We start from the raw sequence: 20,026 nt of genomic DNA, 5'->3' as shown, positions 1-20,026 counted from the left end.
CACAGTAAAACATACCATTTAGTCCTGAATTGAACACAGTAAAACATACCATTTAGTTCTGAATTGAACACAATAAAACATACCATTTAGTCCTGAATTGAACACAATAAAACATACCATTTAGTTCTAAATTCAACACAGTAAAACATACCATTTAGTTCTGAATTGAACACAATAAAACATACCATTTAGTCCTGAATTGAACACAATAAAACATACCATTTAGTTCTGAATTGAACACAGTAAAACATACCATTTAGTTCTGAATTGAACACAGTAAAACATACCATTTAGTTCTGAATTGAACACAGTAAAACATACCATTTAGTTCTGAACTCAACACAGTAAAATACACCATTTAGTTCTGAATTGAACACAGTAAAACATACCATCTTAATAGTTCTGAATTGAACACAGTAAAACATACCATTTAGTTCTGAATTCAACACAATAAAACATACCATTTAGTTCTGAATTGAACACAGTAAAACATACCATTTAGTTCTGAATTGAACACAGTAAAACATACCATTTAGTTCTGAACTCAACACAGTAAAACATACCATTTAGTTCTGAATTGAACACAGTAAAACATATCATTTAGTTCTGAATTCAACACAGTAAAACATACCATTTAGTTCTGAACTCAACACAGTAAAACATACCATTTTAATAGTTCTGAATTGAACACAGTAAAACATACCATTTAGTTCTGAATTCAACACAGTAAAACATACCATTTAGTTCTGAATTCAACACAATAAAACATACCATTTAGTTCTGAATTGAACACAGTAAAACATACCATTTAGTTCTGAATTGAACACAGTAAAACATACCATTTAGTTCTGAATTCAACACAGTAAAACATACCATTTGACAGTAAAACATACCATTTAGTTCTGAATTGAACACAGTAAAACATATCATTTAGTTCTGAATTCAACACAGTAAAACATACCATTTAGTTCTGAATTGAACACAGTAAAACATACCATTTAGTTCTGAATTGAACACAGTAAAACATACCATTTAGTTCTGAATTGAACACAGTAAAACATACCATTTAGTTCTGAATTGAACACAGTAAAACATACCATTTAGTTCTGAATTGAACACAGTAAAACATACCATTTAGTCCTGAATTGAACACAGTAAAATACACCACTTAGTTCTGAATTGAACACAGTAAAACATACCATTTAGTTCTGAATTGAACACAGTAAAACATACCATTTAGTTCTGAATTGAACACAGTAAAACATACCATTTAGTTCTAAATTGAACACAGTAAAATACACCATTTAGTTCTAAATTGAACACAGTAAAATACACCATTTAGTTCTGAATTGAACACAGTAAAACATACCATTTTAATAGTTCTGAATTGAACACAGTAAAACATACCATTTAGTTCTGAATTCAACACAATAAAACATACCATTTAGTTCTGAATTGAACACAGTAAAACATACCATTTAGTTCTGAATTGAACACAGTAAAACATACCATTTAGTTCTGAACTCAACACAGTAAAACATACCATTTGACAGTAAAACATACCATTTAGTTCTGAATTGAACACAGTAAAACATATCATTTAGTTCTGAATTCAACACAGTAAAACATACCATTTAGTTCTGCATTGAACACAGTAAAACATACCATTTAGTCCTGAATTGAACACAGTAAAATACACCATTTAGTTCTGAATTGAACACAGTAAAACATACCATTTAGTTCTGAATTGAACACAGTAAAACATACCATTTAGTTCTGAATTCAACACAGTAAAACATACCATTTAGTTCTGAATTGAACACAGTAAAACATACCATTTAGTTCTGAATTGAACACAGTAAAACATACCATTTAGTTCTGAATTGAACACAGTAAAACATACCATTTAGTTCTGAATTGAACACAGTAAAACATACCATTTAGTCCTGAATTGAACACAGTAAAACATACCATTTAGTCCTGAATTGAACACAGTAAAATACACCATTTAGTTCTGAATTGAACACAGTAAAACATACCATTTAGGTCTGAATTGAACACAGTAAAACATACCATTTAGTTCTGAATTCAACACAGTAAAACATACCATTTAGTTCTGAATTGAACACAGTAAAACATACCATTTAGTTCTGAATTGAACACAGTAAAACATACCATTTAGTCCTGAATTGAACACAGTAAAACATACCATTTAGTCCTGAATTGAACACAGTAAAATACACCATTTAGTTCTGAATTGAACACAGTAAAACATACCATTTAGGTCTGAATTGAACACAGTAAAACATACCATTTAGTTCTGAATTCAACACAGTAAAACATACCATTTAGTTCTGAATTGAACACAGTAAAACATACCATTTAGTTCTGAATTCAACACAGTAAAACATACCATTTAGTTCTGAATTGAACACAGTAATTTAAAACATATCATTTAGTTCTGAATTCAACACAGTAAAACATACCATTTAGGTCTGCATTGAACATTAAAACATACCATTTAGTCCTGAATTGAACACAATAAAACATATCATTTAGTTCTGAATTGAACACAGTAAAACATACCATTTAGTTCTGAATTCAACACAGTAAAACATACCATTTTAATAGTTCTGAATTGAACACAGTAAAACATACCATTTAGTTCTGAATTCAACACAGTAAAACATACCATTTAGTTCTGAATTCAACACAGTAAAACATACCATTTAGGTCTGAATTGAACACAGTAAAACATACCATTTAGTTCTGAATTGAACACAGTAAAACATACCATTTAGTTCTGAATTGAACACAGTAAAACATACCATTTAGTTCTGAATTGAACACAGTAAAACATACCATTTAGTTCTGAATTGAACACAGTAAAACATACCATTTAGTTCTGAATTCAACACAGTAAAATACACCATTTAGTTCTGAATTGAACACAGTACAACATACCATTTAGTCCTGAATTGAACACAGTAATTAAAACATACCATTTAGTTCTGAATTGAACACAGTAAAACATACCATTTAGTTCTGAATTGAACACAGTAAAACATACCATTTAGTTCTGAATTCAACACAGTAAAACATGCCATTTAGTTCTGAATTCAACACAGTAAAACATACCATTTAGTTCTGAATTGAACACAGTAAAACATACCATTTAGTTCTGAATTGAACACAGTAAAACATACCATTTAGTTCTGAACTCAACACAGTAAAACATACCATTTTAATAGTTCTGAATTGAACACAGTAAAACATACCATTTAGTTCTGAATTGAACACAGTAAAACATACCATTTAGTTCTGAATTGAACACAGTAAAACATACCATTTAGTTCTGAATTGAACACAGTAAAACATACCATTTAGTTCTGAATTGAACACAGTAAAACATACCATTTAGTCCTGAATTGAACACAGTAAAACATACCATTTAGTCCTGAATTGAACACAGTAAAATACACCATTTAGTTCTGAATTGAACACAGTAAAACATACCATTTAGGTCTGAATTGAACACAGTAAAACATACCATTTAGTTCTGAATTCAACACAGTAAAACATACCATTTAGTTCTGAATTGAACACAGTAAAACATACCATTTAGTTCTGAATTGAACACAGTAAAACATACCATTTAGTCCTGAATTGAACACAGTAAAACATACCATTTAGTCCTGAATTGAACACAGTAAAATACACCATTTAGTTCTGAATTGAACACAGTAAAACATACCATTTAGGTCTGAATTGAACACAGTAAAACATACCATTTAGTTCTGAATTCAACACAGTAAAACATACCATTTAGTTCTGAATTGAACACAGTAAAACATACCATTTAGTTCTGAATTGAACACAGTAAAACATACCATTTAGTTCTGAATTCAACACAGTAAAACATATCATTTAGTTCTGAATTCAACACAGTAAAACATACCATTTAGTTCTGCATTGAACACAGTAAAACATACCATTTAGTTCTGAATTGAACACAGTAAAACATACCATTTAGTTCTGAATTGAACACAGTAAAACATACCATTTAGTTCTGAATTGAACACAGTAAAACATACCATTTAGTCCTGAATTGAACACAGTAAAACATACCATTTAGTCCTGAATTGAACACAGTAAAATACACCATTTAGTTCTGAATTGAACACAGTAAAACATACCATTTAGGTCTGAATTGAACACAGTAAAACATACCATTTAGTTCTGAATTCAACACAGTAAAACATACCATTTAGTTCTGAATTGAACACAGTAAAACATACCATTTAGTTCTGAATTCAACACAGTAAAACATACCATTTAGTTCTGAATTGAACACAGTAATTTAAAACATATCATTTAGTTCTGAATTCAACACAGTAAAACATACCATTTAGGTCTGCATTGAACATTAAAACATACCATTTAGTCCTGAATTGAACACAGTAAAATACACCATTTAGTTCTGAATTGAACACAGTAAAACATACCATTTAGTTCTGAATTGAACACAGTAAAACATACCATTTAGTTCTGAATTCAACACAGTAAAACATACCATTTAGTTCTGAATTGAACACAGTAAAACATACCATTTAGTTCTGAATTCAACACAGTAAAACATACCATTTTAATAGTTCTGAATTGAACACAGTAAAACATACCATTTAGTTCTGAATTCAACACAGTAAAACATACCATTTAGTTCTGAATTCAACACAGTAAAACATACCATTTAGGTCTGAATTGAACACAGTAAAACATACCATTTAGTTCTGAATTGAACACAGTAAAACATACCATTTAGTTCTGAATTGAACACAGTAAAACATACCATTTAGTTCTGAATTGAACACAGTAAAACATACCATTTAGTTCTGAATTGAACACAGTAAAACATACCATTTAGTTCTGAATTCAACACAGTAAAATACACCATTTAGTTCTGAATTGAACACAGTACAACATACCATTTAGTCCTGAATTGAACACAGTAATTAAAACATACCATTTAGTTCTGAATTGAACACAGTAAAACATACCATTTAGTTCTGAATTGAACACAGTAAAACATACCATTTAGTTCTGAATTCAACACAGTAAAACATACCATTTAGTTCTGAATTGAACACAGTAAAACATACCATTTAGTTCTGAATTGAACACAGTATTAAATTTTAAAACATACCATTTAGTTCTGAATTGAACACAGTAAAACATACCATTTAGTTCTGAATTGAACACAGTAAAACATACCATTTAGTTCTGAACTCAACACAGTAAAACATACCATTTTAATAGTTCTGAATTGAACACAGTAAAACATACCATTTAGTTCTGAATTGAACACAGTAAAACATACCATTTAGTTCTGAATTGAACACAGTAAAACATACCATTTAGTTCTGAATTGAACACAGTAAAACATACCATTTAGTTCTGAATTGAACACAGTAAAACATACCATTTAGTCCTGAATTGAACACAGTAAAACATACCATTTAGTCCTGAATTGAACACAGTAAAATACACCATTTAGTTCTGAATTGAACACAGTAAAACATACCATTTAGGTCTGAATTGAACACAGTAAAACATACCATTTAGTTCTGAATTGAACACAGTAAAACATACCATTTAGTCCTGAATTGAACACAGTAAAACATACCATTTAGTCCTGAATTGAACACAGTAAAATACACCATTTAGTTCTGAATTGAACACAGTAAAACATACCATTTAGGTCTGAATTGAACACAGTAAAACATACCATTTAGTTCTGAATTCAACACAGTAAAACATACCATTTAGTTCTGAATTGAACACAGTAAAACATACCATTTAGTTCTGAATTCAACACAGTAAAACATACCATTTAGTTCTGAATTGAACACAGTAATTTAAAACATATCATTTAGTTCTGAATTCAACACAGTAAAACATACCATTTAGGTCTGCATTGAACATTAAAACATACCATTTAGTCCTGAATTGAACACAGTAAAATACACCATTTAGTTCTGAATTGAACACAGTAAAACATACCATTTAGTTCTGAATTGAACACAGTAAAACATACCATTTAGTTCTGAATTCAACACAGTAAAACATACCATTTAGTTCTGAATTGAACACAGTAAAACATACCATTTAGTTCTGAATTCAACACAGTAAAACATACCATTTTAATAGTTCTGAATTGAACACAGTAAAACATACCATTTAGTTCTGAATTCAACACAGTAAAACATACCATTTAGTTCTGAATTCAACACAGTAAAACATACCATTTAGGTCTGAATTGAACACAGTAAAACATACCATTTAGTTCTGAATTGAACACAGTAAAACATACCATTTAGTTCTGAATTGAACACAGTAAAACATACCATTTAGTTCTGAATTGAACACAGTAAAACATACCATTTAGTTCTGAATTGAACACAGTAAAACATACCATTTAGTTCTGAATTCAACACAGTAAAATACACCATTTAGTTCTGAATTGAACACAGTACAACATACCATTTAGTCCTGAATTGAACACAGTAATTAAAACATACCATTTAGTTCTGAATTGAACACAGTAAAACATACCATTTAGTTCTGAATTGAACACAGTAAAACATACCATTTAGTTCTGAATTCAACACAGTAAAACATACCATTTAGTTCTGAATTGAACACAGTAAAACATACCATTTAGTTCTGAATTGAACACAGTATTAAATTTTAAAACATACCATTTAGTTCTGAATTGAACACAGTAAAACATACCATTTAGTTCTGAATTGAACACAGTAAAACATACCATTTAGTTCTGAACTCAACACAGTAAAACATACCATTTTAATAGTTCTGAATTGAACACAGTAAAACATACCATTTAGTTCTGAATTGAACACAGTAAAACATACCATTTAGTTCTGAATTGAACACAGTAAAACATACCATTTAGTTCTGAATTGAACACAGTAAAACATACCATTTAGTTCTGAATTGAACACAGTAAAACATACCATTTAGTCCTGAATTGAACACAGTAAAACATACCATTTAGTCCTGAATTGAACACAGTAAAATACACCATTTAGTTCTGAATTGAACACAGTAAAACATACCATTTAGGTCTGAATTGAACACAGTAAAACATACCATTTAGTTCTGAATTCAACACAGTAAAACATACCATTTAGTTCTGAATTGAACACAGTAAAACATACCATTTAGTTCTGAATTGAACACAGTAAAACATACCATTTAGTCCTGAATTGAACACAGTAAAACATACCATTTAGTCCTGAATTGAACACAGTAAAATACACCATTTAGTTCTGAATTGAACACAGTAAAACATACCATTTAGGTCTGAATTGAACACAGTAAAACATACCATTTAGTTCTGAATTCAACACAGTAAAACATACCATTTAGTTCTGAATTGAACACAGTAAAACATACCATTTAGTTCTGAATTCAACACAGTAAAACATACCATTTAGTTCTGAATTCAACACAGTAAAACATATCATTTAGTTCTGAATTCAACACAGTAAAACATACCATTTAGTTCTGCATTGAACACAGTAAAACATACCATTTAGTCCTGAATTGAACACAGTAAAATACACCATTTAGTTCTGAATTGAACACAGTAAAACATACCATTTAGTTCTGAATTGAACACAGTAAAACATACCATTTAGTTCTGAATTCAACACAGTAAAACATACCATTTAGTTCTGAATTGAACACAGTAAAACATACCATTTAGTTCTGAATTCAACACAGTAAAACATACCATTTTAATAGTTCTGAATTGAACACAGTAAAACATACCATTTAGTTCTGAATTCAACACAGTAAAACATACCATTTAGTTCTGAATTCAACACAGTAAAACATACCATTTAGGTCTGAATTGAACACAGTAAAACATACCATTTAGTTCTGAATTGAACACAGTAAAACATACCATTTAGTTCTGAATTGAACACAGTAAAACATACCATTTAGTTCTGAATTGAACACAGTAAAACATACCATTTAGTTCTGAATTGAACACAGTAAAACATACCATTTAGTTCTGAATTCAACACAGTAAAACATATCATTTAGTTCTGAATTCAACACAGTAAAACATACCATTTAGTTCTGCATTGAACACAGTAAAACATACCATTTAGTTCTGAATTGAACACAGTAAAACATACCATTTAGTTCTGAATTGAACACAGTAAAACATACCATTTAGTTCTGAATTGAACACAGTAAAACATACCATTTAGTCCTGAATTGAACACAGTAAAACATACCATTTAGTCCTGAATTGAACACAGTAAAATACACCATTTAGTTCTGAATTGAACACAGTAAAACATACCATTTAGGTCTGAATTGAACACAGTAAAACATACCATTTAGTTCTGAATTCAACACAGTAAAACATACCATTTAGTTCTGAATTGAACACAGTAAAACATACCATTTAGTTCTGAATTCAACACAGTAAAACATACCATTTAGTTCTGAATTGAACACAGTAATTTAAAACATATCATTTAGTTCTGAATTCAACACAGTAAAACATACCATTTAGGTCTGCATTGAACATTAAAACATACCATTTAGTCCTGAATTGAACACAGTAAAATACACCATTTAGTTCTGAATTGAACACAGTAAAACATACCATTTAGTTCTGAATTGAACACAGTAAAACATACCATTTAGTTCTGAATTCAACACAGTAAAACATACCATTTAGTTCTGAATTGAACACAGTAAAACATACCATTTAGTTCTGAATTCAACACAGTAAAACATACCATTTTAATAGTTCTGAATTGAACACAGTAAAACATACCATTTAGTTCTGAATTCAACACAGTAAAACATACCATTTAGTTCTGAATTGAACACAGTAAAACATACCATTTAGTTCTGAATTGAACACAGTAAAACATACCATTTAGTTCTGAATTGAACACAGTAAAACATACCATTTAGTTCTGAATTCAACACAGTAAAATACACCATTTAGTTCTGAATTGAACACAGTACAACATACCATTTAGTTCTGAATTGAACACAGTAAAACATACCATTTAGTTCTGAATTCAACACAGTAAAATACACCATTTAGTTCTGAATTGAACACAGTACAACATACCATTTAGTCCTGAATTGAACACAGTAATTAAAACATACCATTTAGTTCTGAATTGAACACAGTAAAACATACCATTTAGTTCTGAATTGAACACAGTAAAACATACCATTTAGTTCTGAATTCAACACAGTAAAACATACCATTTAGTTCTGAATTCAACACAGTAAAACATACCATTTAGTTCTGAATTGAACACAGTATTAAATTTTAAAACATACCATTTAGTTCTGAATTGAACACAGTAAAACATACCATTTAGTTCTGAATTGAACACAGTAAAACATACCATTTAGTTCTGAACTCAACACAGTAAAACATACCATTTTAATAGTTCTGAATTGAACACAGTAAAACATACCATTTAGTTCTGAATTGAACACAGTAAAACATACCATTTAGTTCTGAATTGAACACAGTAAAACATACCATTTAGTTCTGAATTGAACACAGTAAAACATACCATTTAGTTCTGAATTGAACACAGTAAAACATACCATTTAGTCCTGAATTGAACACAGTAAAACATACCATTTAGTCCTGAATTGAACACAGTAAAATACACCATTTAGTTCTGAATTGAACACAGTAAAACATACCATTTAGGTCTGAATTGAACACAGTAAAACATACCATTTAGTTCTGAATTCAACACAGTAAAACATACCATTTAGTTCTGAATTGAACACAGTAAAACATACCATTTAGTTCTGAATTGAACACAGTAAAACATACCATTTAGTCCTGAATTGAACACAGTAAAACATACCATTTAGTCCTGAATTGAACACAGTAAAATACACCATTTAGTTCTGAATTGAACACAGTAAAACATACCATTTAGGTCTGAATTGAACACAGTAAAACATACCATTTAGTTCTGAATTCAACACAGTAAAACATACCATTTAGTTCTGAATTGAACACAGTAAAACATACCATTTAGTTCTGAATTCAACACAGTAAAACATACCATTTAGTTCTGAATTCAACACAGTAAAACATATCATTTAGTTCTGAATTCAACACAGTAAAACATACCATTTAGTTCTGCATTGAACACAGTAAAACATACCATTTAGTCCTGAATTGAACACAGTAAAATACACCATTTAGTTCTGAATTGAACACAGTAAAACATACCATTTAGTTCTGAATTGAACACAGTAAAACATACCATTTAGTTCTGAATTCAACACAGTAAAACATACCATTTAGTTCTGAATTGAACACAGTAAAACATACCATTTAGTTCTGAATTCAACACAGTAAAACATACCATTTTAATAGTTCTGAATTGAACACAGTAAAACATACCATTTAGTTCTGAATTCAACACAGTAAAACATACCATTTAGTTCTGAATTCAACACAGTAAAACATACCATTTAGGTCTGAATTGAACACAGTAAAACATACCATTTAGTTCTGAATTGAACACAGTAAAACATACCATTTAGTTCTGAATTGAACACAGTAAAACATACCATTTAGTTCTGAATTGAACACAGTAAAACATACCATTTAGTTCTGAATTGAACACAGTAAAACATACCATTTAGTTCTGAATTCAACACAGTAAAATACACCATTTAGTTCTGAATTGAACACAGTACAACATACCATTTAGTCCTGAATTGAACACAGTAATTAAAACATACCATTTAGTTCTGAATTGAACACAGTAAAACAGTAAAACATACCATTTAGTTCTGAATTGAACACAGTAAAACATACCATTTAGTTCTGAATTCAACACAGTAAAACATGCCATTTAGTTCTGAATTGAACACAGTAAAACATACCATTTAGTTCTGAATTGAACACAGTAAAATACACCACTTAGTTCTGAATTGAACACAGTATAAACATACCATTTAGTTCTGAATTGAACACAGTAAAACATACCATTTAGTTCTGAATTCAACACAGTAAAACATGCCATTTAGTTCTGAATTGAACACAGTAAAACATACCATTTAGTTCTGAATTCAACACAGTAAAACATACCATTTAGTTCTGAATTCAACACAGTAAAACATATCATTTAGTTCTGAATTCAACACAGTAAAACATACCATTTAGTTCTGCATTGAACACAGTAAAACATACCATTTAGTCCTGAATTGAACACAGTAAAATACACCATTTAGTTCTGAATTGAACACAGTAAAACATACCATTTAGTTCTGAATTGAACACAGTAAAACATACCATTTAGTTCTGAATTCAACACAGTAAAACATACCATTTAGTTCTGAATTGAACACAGTAAAACATACCATTTAGTTCTGAATTCAACACAGTAAAACATACCATTTTAATAGTTCTGAATTGAACACAGTAAAACATACCATTTAGTTCTGAATTCAACACAGTAAAACATACCATTTAGTTCTGAATTCAACACAGTAAAACATACCATTTAGGTCTGAATTGAACACAGTAAAACATACCATTTAGTTCTGAATTGAACACAGTAAAACATACCATTTAGTTCTGAATTGAACACAGTAAAACATACCATTTAGTTCTGAATTGAACACAGTAAAACATACCATTTAGTTCTGAATTGAACACAGTAAAACATACCATTTAGTTCTGAATTCAACACAGTAAAATACACCATTTAGTTCTGAATTGAACACAGTACAACATACCATTTAGTCCTGAATTGAACACAGTAATTAAAACATACCATTTAGTTCTGAATTGAACACAGTAAAACAGTAAAACATACCATTTAGTTCTGAATTGAACACAGTAAAACATACCATTTAGTTCTGAATTCAACACAGTAAAACATGCCATTTAGTTCTGAATTGAACACAGTAAAACATACCATTTAGTTCTGAATTGAACACAGTAAAATACACCACTTAGTTCTGAATTGAACACAGTATAAACATACCATTTAGTTCTGAATTGAACACAGTAAAACATACCATTTAGTTCTGAATTCAACACAGTAAAACATGCCATTTAGTTCTGAATTCAACACAGTAAAACATGCCATTTAGTTCTGAATTGAACACAGTAAAACATGCCATTTAGTTCTGAATTCAACACAGTAAAATACACCATTTAGTTCTGAATTGAACACAGTAAAATACACCACTTAGTTCTGAATTGAACACAGTAAAATACACCACTTAGTTCTGAATTGAACACAGTAAAACATGCCATTTAGTTCTGAATTCAACACAGTAAAACATACCATTTAGTTCTGAATTCAACACAGTAAAACATGCCATTTAGTTCTGAATTCAACACAGTAAAATACACCATTTAGTTCTGAATTGAACACAGTAAAATACACCACTTAGTTCTGAATTGAACACAGTAAAATACACCACTTAGTTCTGAATTGAACACAGTAAAACATACCATTTAGTTCTGAATTGAACACAGTATTAAATTTTAAAACATACCATTTAGTTCTGCAAGTTCTGCTGGATCAATGACCAGCACAAAGTTGTAAGCTGCTCTCATCTAAGAATAAAGTAAATTTTCATCCTTTTTAATATCAATAATTTTAACTTCTCAAAGTTTTTTTTAAAACATAAAAAAAAAATATATCAACTTCTCTAATAAATTTAAGTCTTGTAGTATAATATAAAATTAAACCACAGCGCCTGCAGAACAAATTGATATTTTATATGACAACAGTGTTACATGTACATGCATATCTCAGCATGTACAAGAATATGGCTATTCACCCCTTCAGGTATTGTCATTTTAAAATATTGCCATTGGTTGTACACTACTCCAGTAGTTTGAGTTACATTATTATAGACTATCAGTAACATAGATTATTGGAGTACAACCAACGTCTAATAGTCTATGTAACATTATAGACTATCAGACGTTACATTATTCTAGACTATCAGCCGTTGCTTGTACTCCAATAGTCTACGTAACATTATTATAGACTATCAGACGTTGGCTGTACTCCAATAGTCTACATTACATTATTATAGACTATTAGATGTTGGTTGTACTCCAATAGTCTATGTAACATAGACTATCAGACGTTGGTTGTACTCCAATAGTCTATGTTACATTATTATAGACTATCAGACGTTGGTTGTACTCCAATAGTCTATGTTACACTATTATAGACTATTAGATGTTGGTTATACTCCAATAGTCTACGTTACATTATTATAGACTATCAGATGTTGGTTGTACTCCAATAATCTATGTTACATTACTATAGACTATCAGACGTTGGTTGTACTCCAATAGTCTATGTTACATTATTATAGACTATCAGCCATTGGTTGTACTCCAATAGTCTATGTTACATTATTATAGACTATCAGACGTTACTTGTACTCCAATAGTCTATGTTACATTATTATAGACTATCAGATGTTGGTTGTACTCCAATAGTCTAGCTATGTTACATTATTATAGACTATCAGACGTTACGGTTGTACTCCAATAGTCTATGTTACATTATTATAGACTATCAGCTATTGGTTGTACTCCAATAATCTATGTTACATTATTATAGACTATCAGCTATTGGTTGTACTACAATAATCTATGTTACATTATTATAGACTATCAGATGTTGGTTGTACTCCAATAGTCTATGTTACATAGACTATCAGACGTTGGTTGTACTCCAATAATCTATGTTACGTTATTATAGACTATCAGACGTTGGTTATACTCCAATAGTCTATGTTACATTATCATAGACTATCAGACGTTGGTTGTACTCCAATAGTCTATGTTACATTATTATAGACTATCAGATGTTGGTTGTACTCCAATAGTCTATGTTACATAGACTATCAGACGTTGGTTGTACTCCAATAATCTATGTTACATTATTATAGACTAACAGACGTTGGTTGTACTCCAATAATCTATGTTACATTATTATAGACTATCAGACGTTAGTTGTAATCCAATAATCTATGTTACATTATTATAGACTATCAGACGTTGGTTGTACTCCAATAGTCTATGTTACATTATTATAGACTATCAGACGTTGGTTGTACTCCAATAGTCTATGTTACATTATTATAGACTATCAGACGTTGGTTGTACTCCAATAGTCTATGTTACATTATTATAGACTATCAGACGTTGGTTGTACTCCAATAGTCTATGTTACATTATTATAGACTATCAGATGTTGGTTGTACTCCAATAGTCTATGTTACATTATTATAGACTATCAGACGTTACGGTTGTACTCCAATAGTCTATGTTACATAGACTATCAGACGTTGGTTGTACTCCAATAGTCTATGTTACATTATTATAGACTATCAGACGTTGGTTGTACTCCAATAATCTATGTTACATTATTATAGACTATTAGACGTTGGTTGTACTCCAATAGTCTATGTTACATTATTATAGACTATCAGACGTTGGTTGTACTCCAATAGTCTATGTTACATTATTATAGACTATCAGACGTTGGTTGTACTCCAATAGTCTATGTTACATTATTATAGACTATCAGACGTTAGTTGTACTCCAATAATCTATGTTACATTATTATAGACTATCAGACATTGATTGTACTCCAATAGTCTATGTTACATTATTATAGACTATCAGATGTTGGTTGTACTCCAATAATCTATGTTACATTATTATAGACTATCAGACGTTGGTTATACTCCAATAGTCTATGTTACATTATCATAGACTATCAGACGTTGGTTGTACTCCAATAGTCTATGTTACATTATTATAGACTATCAGATGTTGGTTGTACTCCAATAGTCTATGTTACATAGACTATCAGACGTTGGTTGTACTCCAATAATCTATGTTACATTATTATAGACTAACAGACGTTGGTTGTACTCCAATAATCTATGTTACATTATTATAGACTATCAGACGTTAGTTGTAATCCAATAATCTATGTTACATTATTATAGACTATCAGATGTTGGTTGTACTCCAATAGTCTATGTTACATTATTATAGACTATCAGACATTGGTTGTACTCCAATAGTCTATGTTACATTATTATAGACTATCAGATGTTGGTTGTACTCCAATAGTCTATGTTACATAGACTATCAGACGTTGGTTGTACTCCAATAATCTATGTTACATTATTATAGACTATCAGATGTTGGTTGTACTCCAATAGTCTATGTTACATTATTATAGACTATTAGACGTTGGCTGTACTCCAATAGTCTATGTTACATTATTATAGACTATCAGCCATTGGTTGTACTCCAATAGTCTATGTTACATTATTATAGACTATCAGCTATTGGTTGTACTCCAATAATCTATGTTACATTATTATAGACTATCAGATGTCGGTTGTACTCCAATAGTCTATGTTACATTATTATAGACTATCAGATGTCGGTTGTACTCCAATAGTCTATGTTACATTATTATAGACTATCAGCTATTGGTTGTACTCCAATAATCTATGTTACATTACTATAGACTATCAGATGTCGGTTGTACTCCAATAGTCTATGTTACATTATTATAGACTATCAGATGTTGGTTGTACTCCAATAATCTATGTTACATTATTATAGACTATCAGACGTTAGTTCAATGTACTCCAATAGTCTATGTTACATTATTATAGACTATCAGATGTTGGTTGTACTGCAATAGCCTATGTTACATTATTATAGACTATCAGCTATTGGTTGTACTCCAATAATCTATGTTACATTATTATAGACTATCAGATGTTGGTTGTACTCCAATAGTCTATGTTACATTATTATAGACTATCAGCTATTGGTTGTACTCCAATAGTCTATGTTACATTATTATAGACTATCAGCTATTGGTTGTACTCCAATAATCTATGTTACATTATTATAGACTATCAGCTATTGGTTGTACTCCAATAATCTATGTTACATTATTATAGACTATCAGATGTTGGTTGTACTCCAATAGTCTATGTTACATTATTATAGACTATTAGACGTTGGCTGTACTCCAATAGTCTATGTTACATTATTATAGACTATCAGCCATTGGTTGTACTCCAATAGTCTATGTTACATTATTATAGACTATTAGACGTTGGTTGTACTCCAATAGTCTATGTTACATTATTATAGACTATCAGACGTTAGTTGTACTCCAATAGTCTATGTTACATTATTATAGACTATCAGCCATTGGTTGTACTCCAATAGTCTATGTTACATTATTGTAGACTATCAGAGGTTATTTGTACTCCAATAGTCTATGTTACATTATTATAGACTATCAGACGTTGGTTGTACTCCAATAGTCTATGTTACATTATTATAGACTATCAGACGTTGGTTGTACTCCAATAGTCTATGTTACATTATTATAGACTATCAGACGTTGGTTGTACTCCAATAGTCTATGTTACATTATTATAGACTATCAGACGTTGGTTGTACTCCAATAGTCTATGTTACATTATTATAGACTATCAGACATTGATTGTACTCCAATAGTCTATGTTACATTATTATAGACTATCAGACATTGATTGTACTCCAATAGTCTATGTTACATTATTATAGACTATCAAACATTGATTGTACTCCAATAGTCTATGTTACATTAGTATAGACTATTAGACGTTGGTTGTACTCCAATAGTCTATGTTACATTATTATAGACTATTAGATGTTGGTTGTACTCCAATAGTCTATGTTACATTATTATAGACTATCAGATGTTGGTTGTACTCCAATAGTCTATGTTACATTATTATAGACTATCAGACATTAGTTGTACTCCAATAGTCTATGTTACATTATTATAGACTATCAGACATTGATTGTACTCCAATAATCTATGTTACATTATTATAGACTATCAGACGTTGGTTGTACTCCAATAGTCTATGTTACATTATTATAGACTATCAGACGTTGGTTGTACTGCAATAGTCTATGTTACATTATTATAGACTATCAGCCATTGGTTGTACTCTAATAGTCTCTGTTACATTATAGACTAGCAACACACCACTGAAACAAATCTACCGTATTATTTAGACTGGCAATCTGTTAAAGCTTGGCACTTGCATGTAATATACATCTTAATCGTGATTATACACAATATTAATTTTTCCATACATTGTGTTACCTATCTACAAAGTAATATTCAAAAGTCCAAAAACTATTAAAACACTTAATTACCTGCTTTGTATTTGCATAGATGCTACATTTCTCTTTCAATCTTTCTAAAGCAGCTGTCTTGTCTAGATATAACAGGGCTGTTTCTTCATATATAAACAGGTCCATCATACAACACGATAAAACATCCCTGTGGAAATATATAAATATGGTAGGTCCATCATCATATCCTACATGATAACACACCCCTATGGAAATATAATTATAAAGTCCATTATCATATCCTACATGATAACTCACCAGGTCCATTATCATATCCTACATGATAACTCACCAGGTCCATTATCATATCCTACATGATAATTAACTCACCAGGTCCATTATCATATCCTACATGATAACACACCAGGTCCATTATCATATCCTACATGATAACTCACCAGGTCCATGATTATCATATCATACACGATAACTCACCAGGTCCATTATCATATCCTACATGATAATTAACTCACCAGGTCCATTATCATATCCTACATGATAACACACCCCTATGGAAATATATAAATAAGGCCATCATCATATCCGACATGATAACACACCAGGTCCATTATCATATCCTGCATGATAACATGCTCTATGAAGATATGGTCAGTTTTTCTGGCTGGGATGGGGTGGGGTTGGGTTGGGGAGGGACTTATCAGTGGATTTTTCCAGGCTGGTCTGTGACCCTCCCTCTCTTTGAAACCCAAAACAAACTGATACCCCTCCGGGTCCTCCCATAAGACTTATATTTCTAAAACATGATGCCTCCTCCTCCCCTAATCATATTCATATTCACACACCAAGTATTTCATTGCGATTTCAGACCTTTATCCTTAAAGGGACACAAGATGAGTTTATACGTTTTATGGTGTACTTGTTGCTACTCTCATCATTCTACTAACTGTTCAAAGCATATATAAGCAATCACCTGTAATTGACTCAACTCAAACTTGCTATCAAAATATAACTTACAGATAATACAATGACATAATTTATCATACGTATAAAAAAGTCAAGCAAATCCCTACTATGTAATCAACTATTCTAACAATGCCAGAAGACATTTATAGCATCAAAGAAGGCTTGCATCAGCATTAACATTATAAATACTACACTATATTTAAGAGGTTCTATGTAAGTATTTTTAATCGAGTAAAAAAGTTTATATAGCTTATGCCCCTTTAATTAATCTTAAACACAATTCTTTAGAAACAAAGTTTTTATCTGTAACTTCTGTTGAAACATATTGTATTTGACCAAATCATTACATTCTATAGTTTCATCAATACACATTTCAATACACACCCTAAATTCTCAATAATGTGCCAAAATCAGTAGACAACTTGGACATATTCTCATGAGAAGACTGCAATGTATCAGTCAATGACTTTTCATATAAACTTTCAATTGTTTTGGTAGTAAGTGAATCTAAAAATTGAGTCGGTTGGATTTTTATCCACAACTCTACTGATACTTTTAAATTCTAACATAATCTCTATCAAACCATTTATTTCTATTCTTCATTTTTTCCATATTTATACTGACAGCGCTTAATTTTAAGACTTTGCCTAGCACCCTTTGAAAACATGTTTGTCAACTCTTGTAGCTACAGAAAATAATAGTATTGATAGTATTTATATCATAATTCAAATTGTATTATTAAATGATAAGTAAATTTTCCTGACAAATTTCCAACAGTTCTACCATTAGCAATTATCAAATGATTATTTAGCCATAGATCAATCAACTGTTTACCAAATTTATTACCATTGAGTTTATAAGAATCCTGAGAATATCTATATCTGAAGTATAATATACTGAGGTACTGGAGTATACTCTACATCATCAATCAATCAATCAATCAATACATTTATAGAGCGCCAATATCCAATACGAAGTAGAGTTCAGCGGCGCTTTACAGTTAGTTATCGAACACTTTTGCAAACAAGTGTGTTTTGAGATGTTTCCTGAAGGCATTGACTGTGGGTGTCTGTCGAAGCTCCGGTTGTAATTTGTTCCAAAGACGTGGTGCAGCACATGAGAAAGCTCGACCCCCAAATGATGCAAGTCTGTACTTGGGTTCCAGTAATAGGCATTTTTCCGACGACCGAAGTGTGCGGACATTAGGTTTCTGACAGATAATGTCTGATAGGTAGGAAGGTGAAAGTCCATGCAATATCTTGTAGGTGGTGAGGAGAATTTTGTATTCTATTCTGTATTGTACCGGCAACCAATGTAGTTTCTTTAGTGTTGGTGTTATGTGGTCCCGTTTCTTTGTCCGTGTGATAATCCTGGCAGCTGTGTTCTGTGCGTGTTGTAGTGGTTTGATATGATCATATGGCAGTCCGTACAAAAGAGCATTACCATAATCGAGTTTGGATGAGAGTAGGGCTTGAACTAGTTGTTGACAAGAACTTTGACTGAGAAATTGACGAATGTGACTGATTTTGCGAAGGTGAAAGTAGATTGAGCGGCAAGTTGCAGATATATGTTTTCTATAGGTGTGATTGCAATCAAAGATGACTCCTATATTCCTGGCTGAATCAGTTAATTGGATGCTACTCGAGCCAATCGAGATTTGGTTGATTGGGCATGGTAGACGACTGAACTTTGATCTAATAAGAAGCACTTCTGTTTTCTCATCGTTTAGTTTTAATTTATTTCGGGTCATCCAGGATTTTATGTCATCTACAGCTGATTCCA

The 20,026-nt window shown here is 30.8% G+C and overlaps 1 protein-coding gene across 1 annotated transcript in view; it reads right to left on the bottom strand.

The window, feature by feature from the left end:
- Positions 1-20,026, bottom strand: part of LOC144438696 (minichromosome maintenance domain-containing protein 2-like) — a 53,497-nt gene that overhangs the window by 28,417 nt on the left and 5,054 nt on the right. The window contains exons 2-3 of the mRNA XM_078127842.1: positions 17,342-17,468; positions 12,616-12,676 (exon numbers count right to left, since the gene is read on the bottom strand). Coding sequence (XP_077983968.1) covers positions 12,616-12,676; positions 17,342-17,449 — 169 coding nt within the window. The 5' untranslated portion in view covers positions 17,450-17,468. The remainder of the gene's footprint in view (positions 1-12,615; positions 12,677-17,341; positions 17,469-20,026) is intronic.

Source organism: Glandiceps talaboti, chromosome 8 (assembly GCF_964340395.1).
Source record: "Glandiceps talaboti chromosome 8, keGlaTala1.1, whole genome shotgun sequence".
NCBI classification, from domain to species: Eukaryota; Metazoa; Hemichordata; class Enteropneusta; family Spengelidae; genus Glandiceps; species Glandiceps talaboti.
The sequence above is the reverse complement of the archived record's forward strand: the minus strand, read 5'-3'. Positions and strand labels throughout refer to the sequence as shown.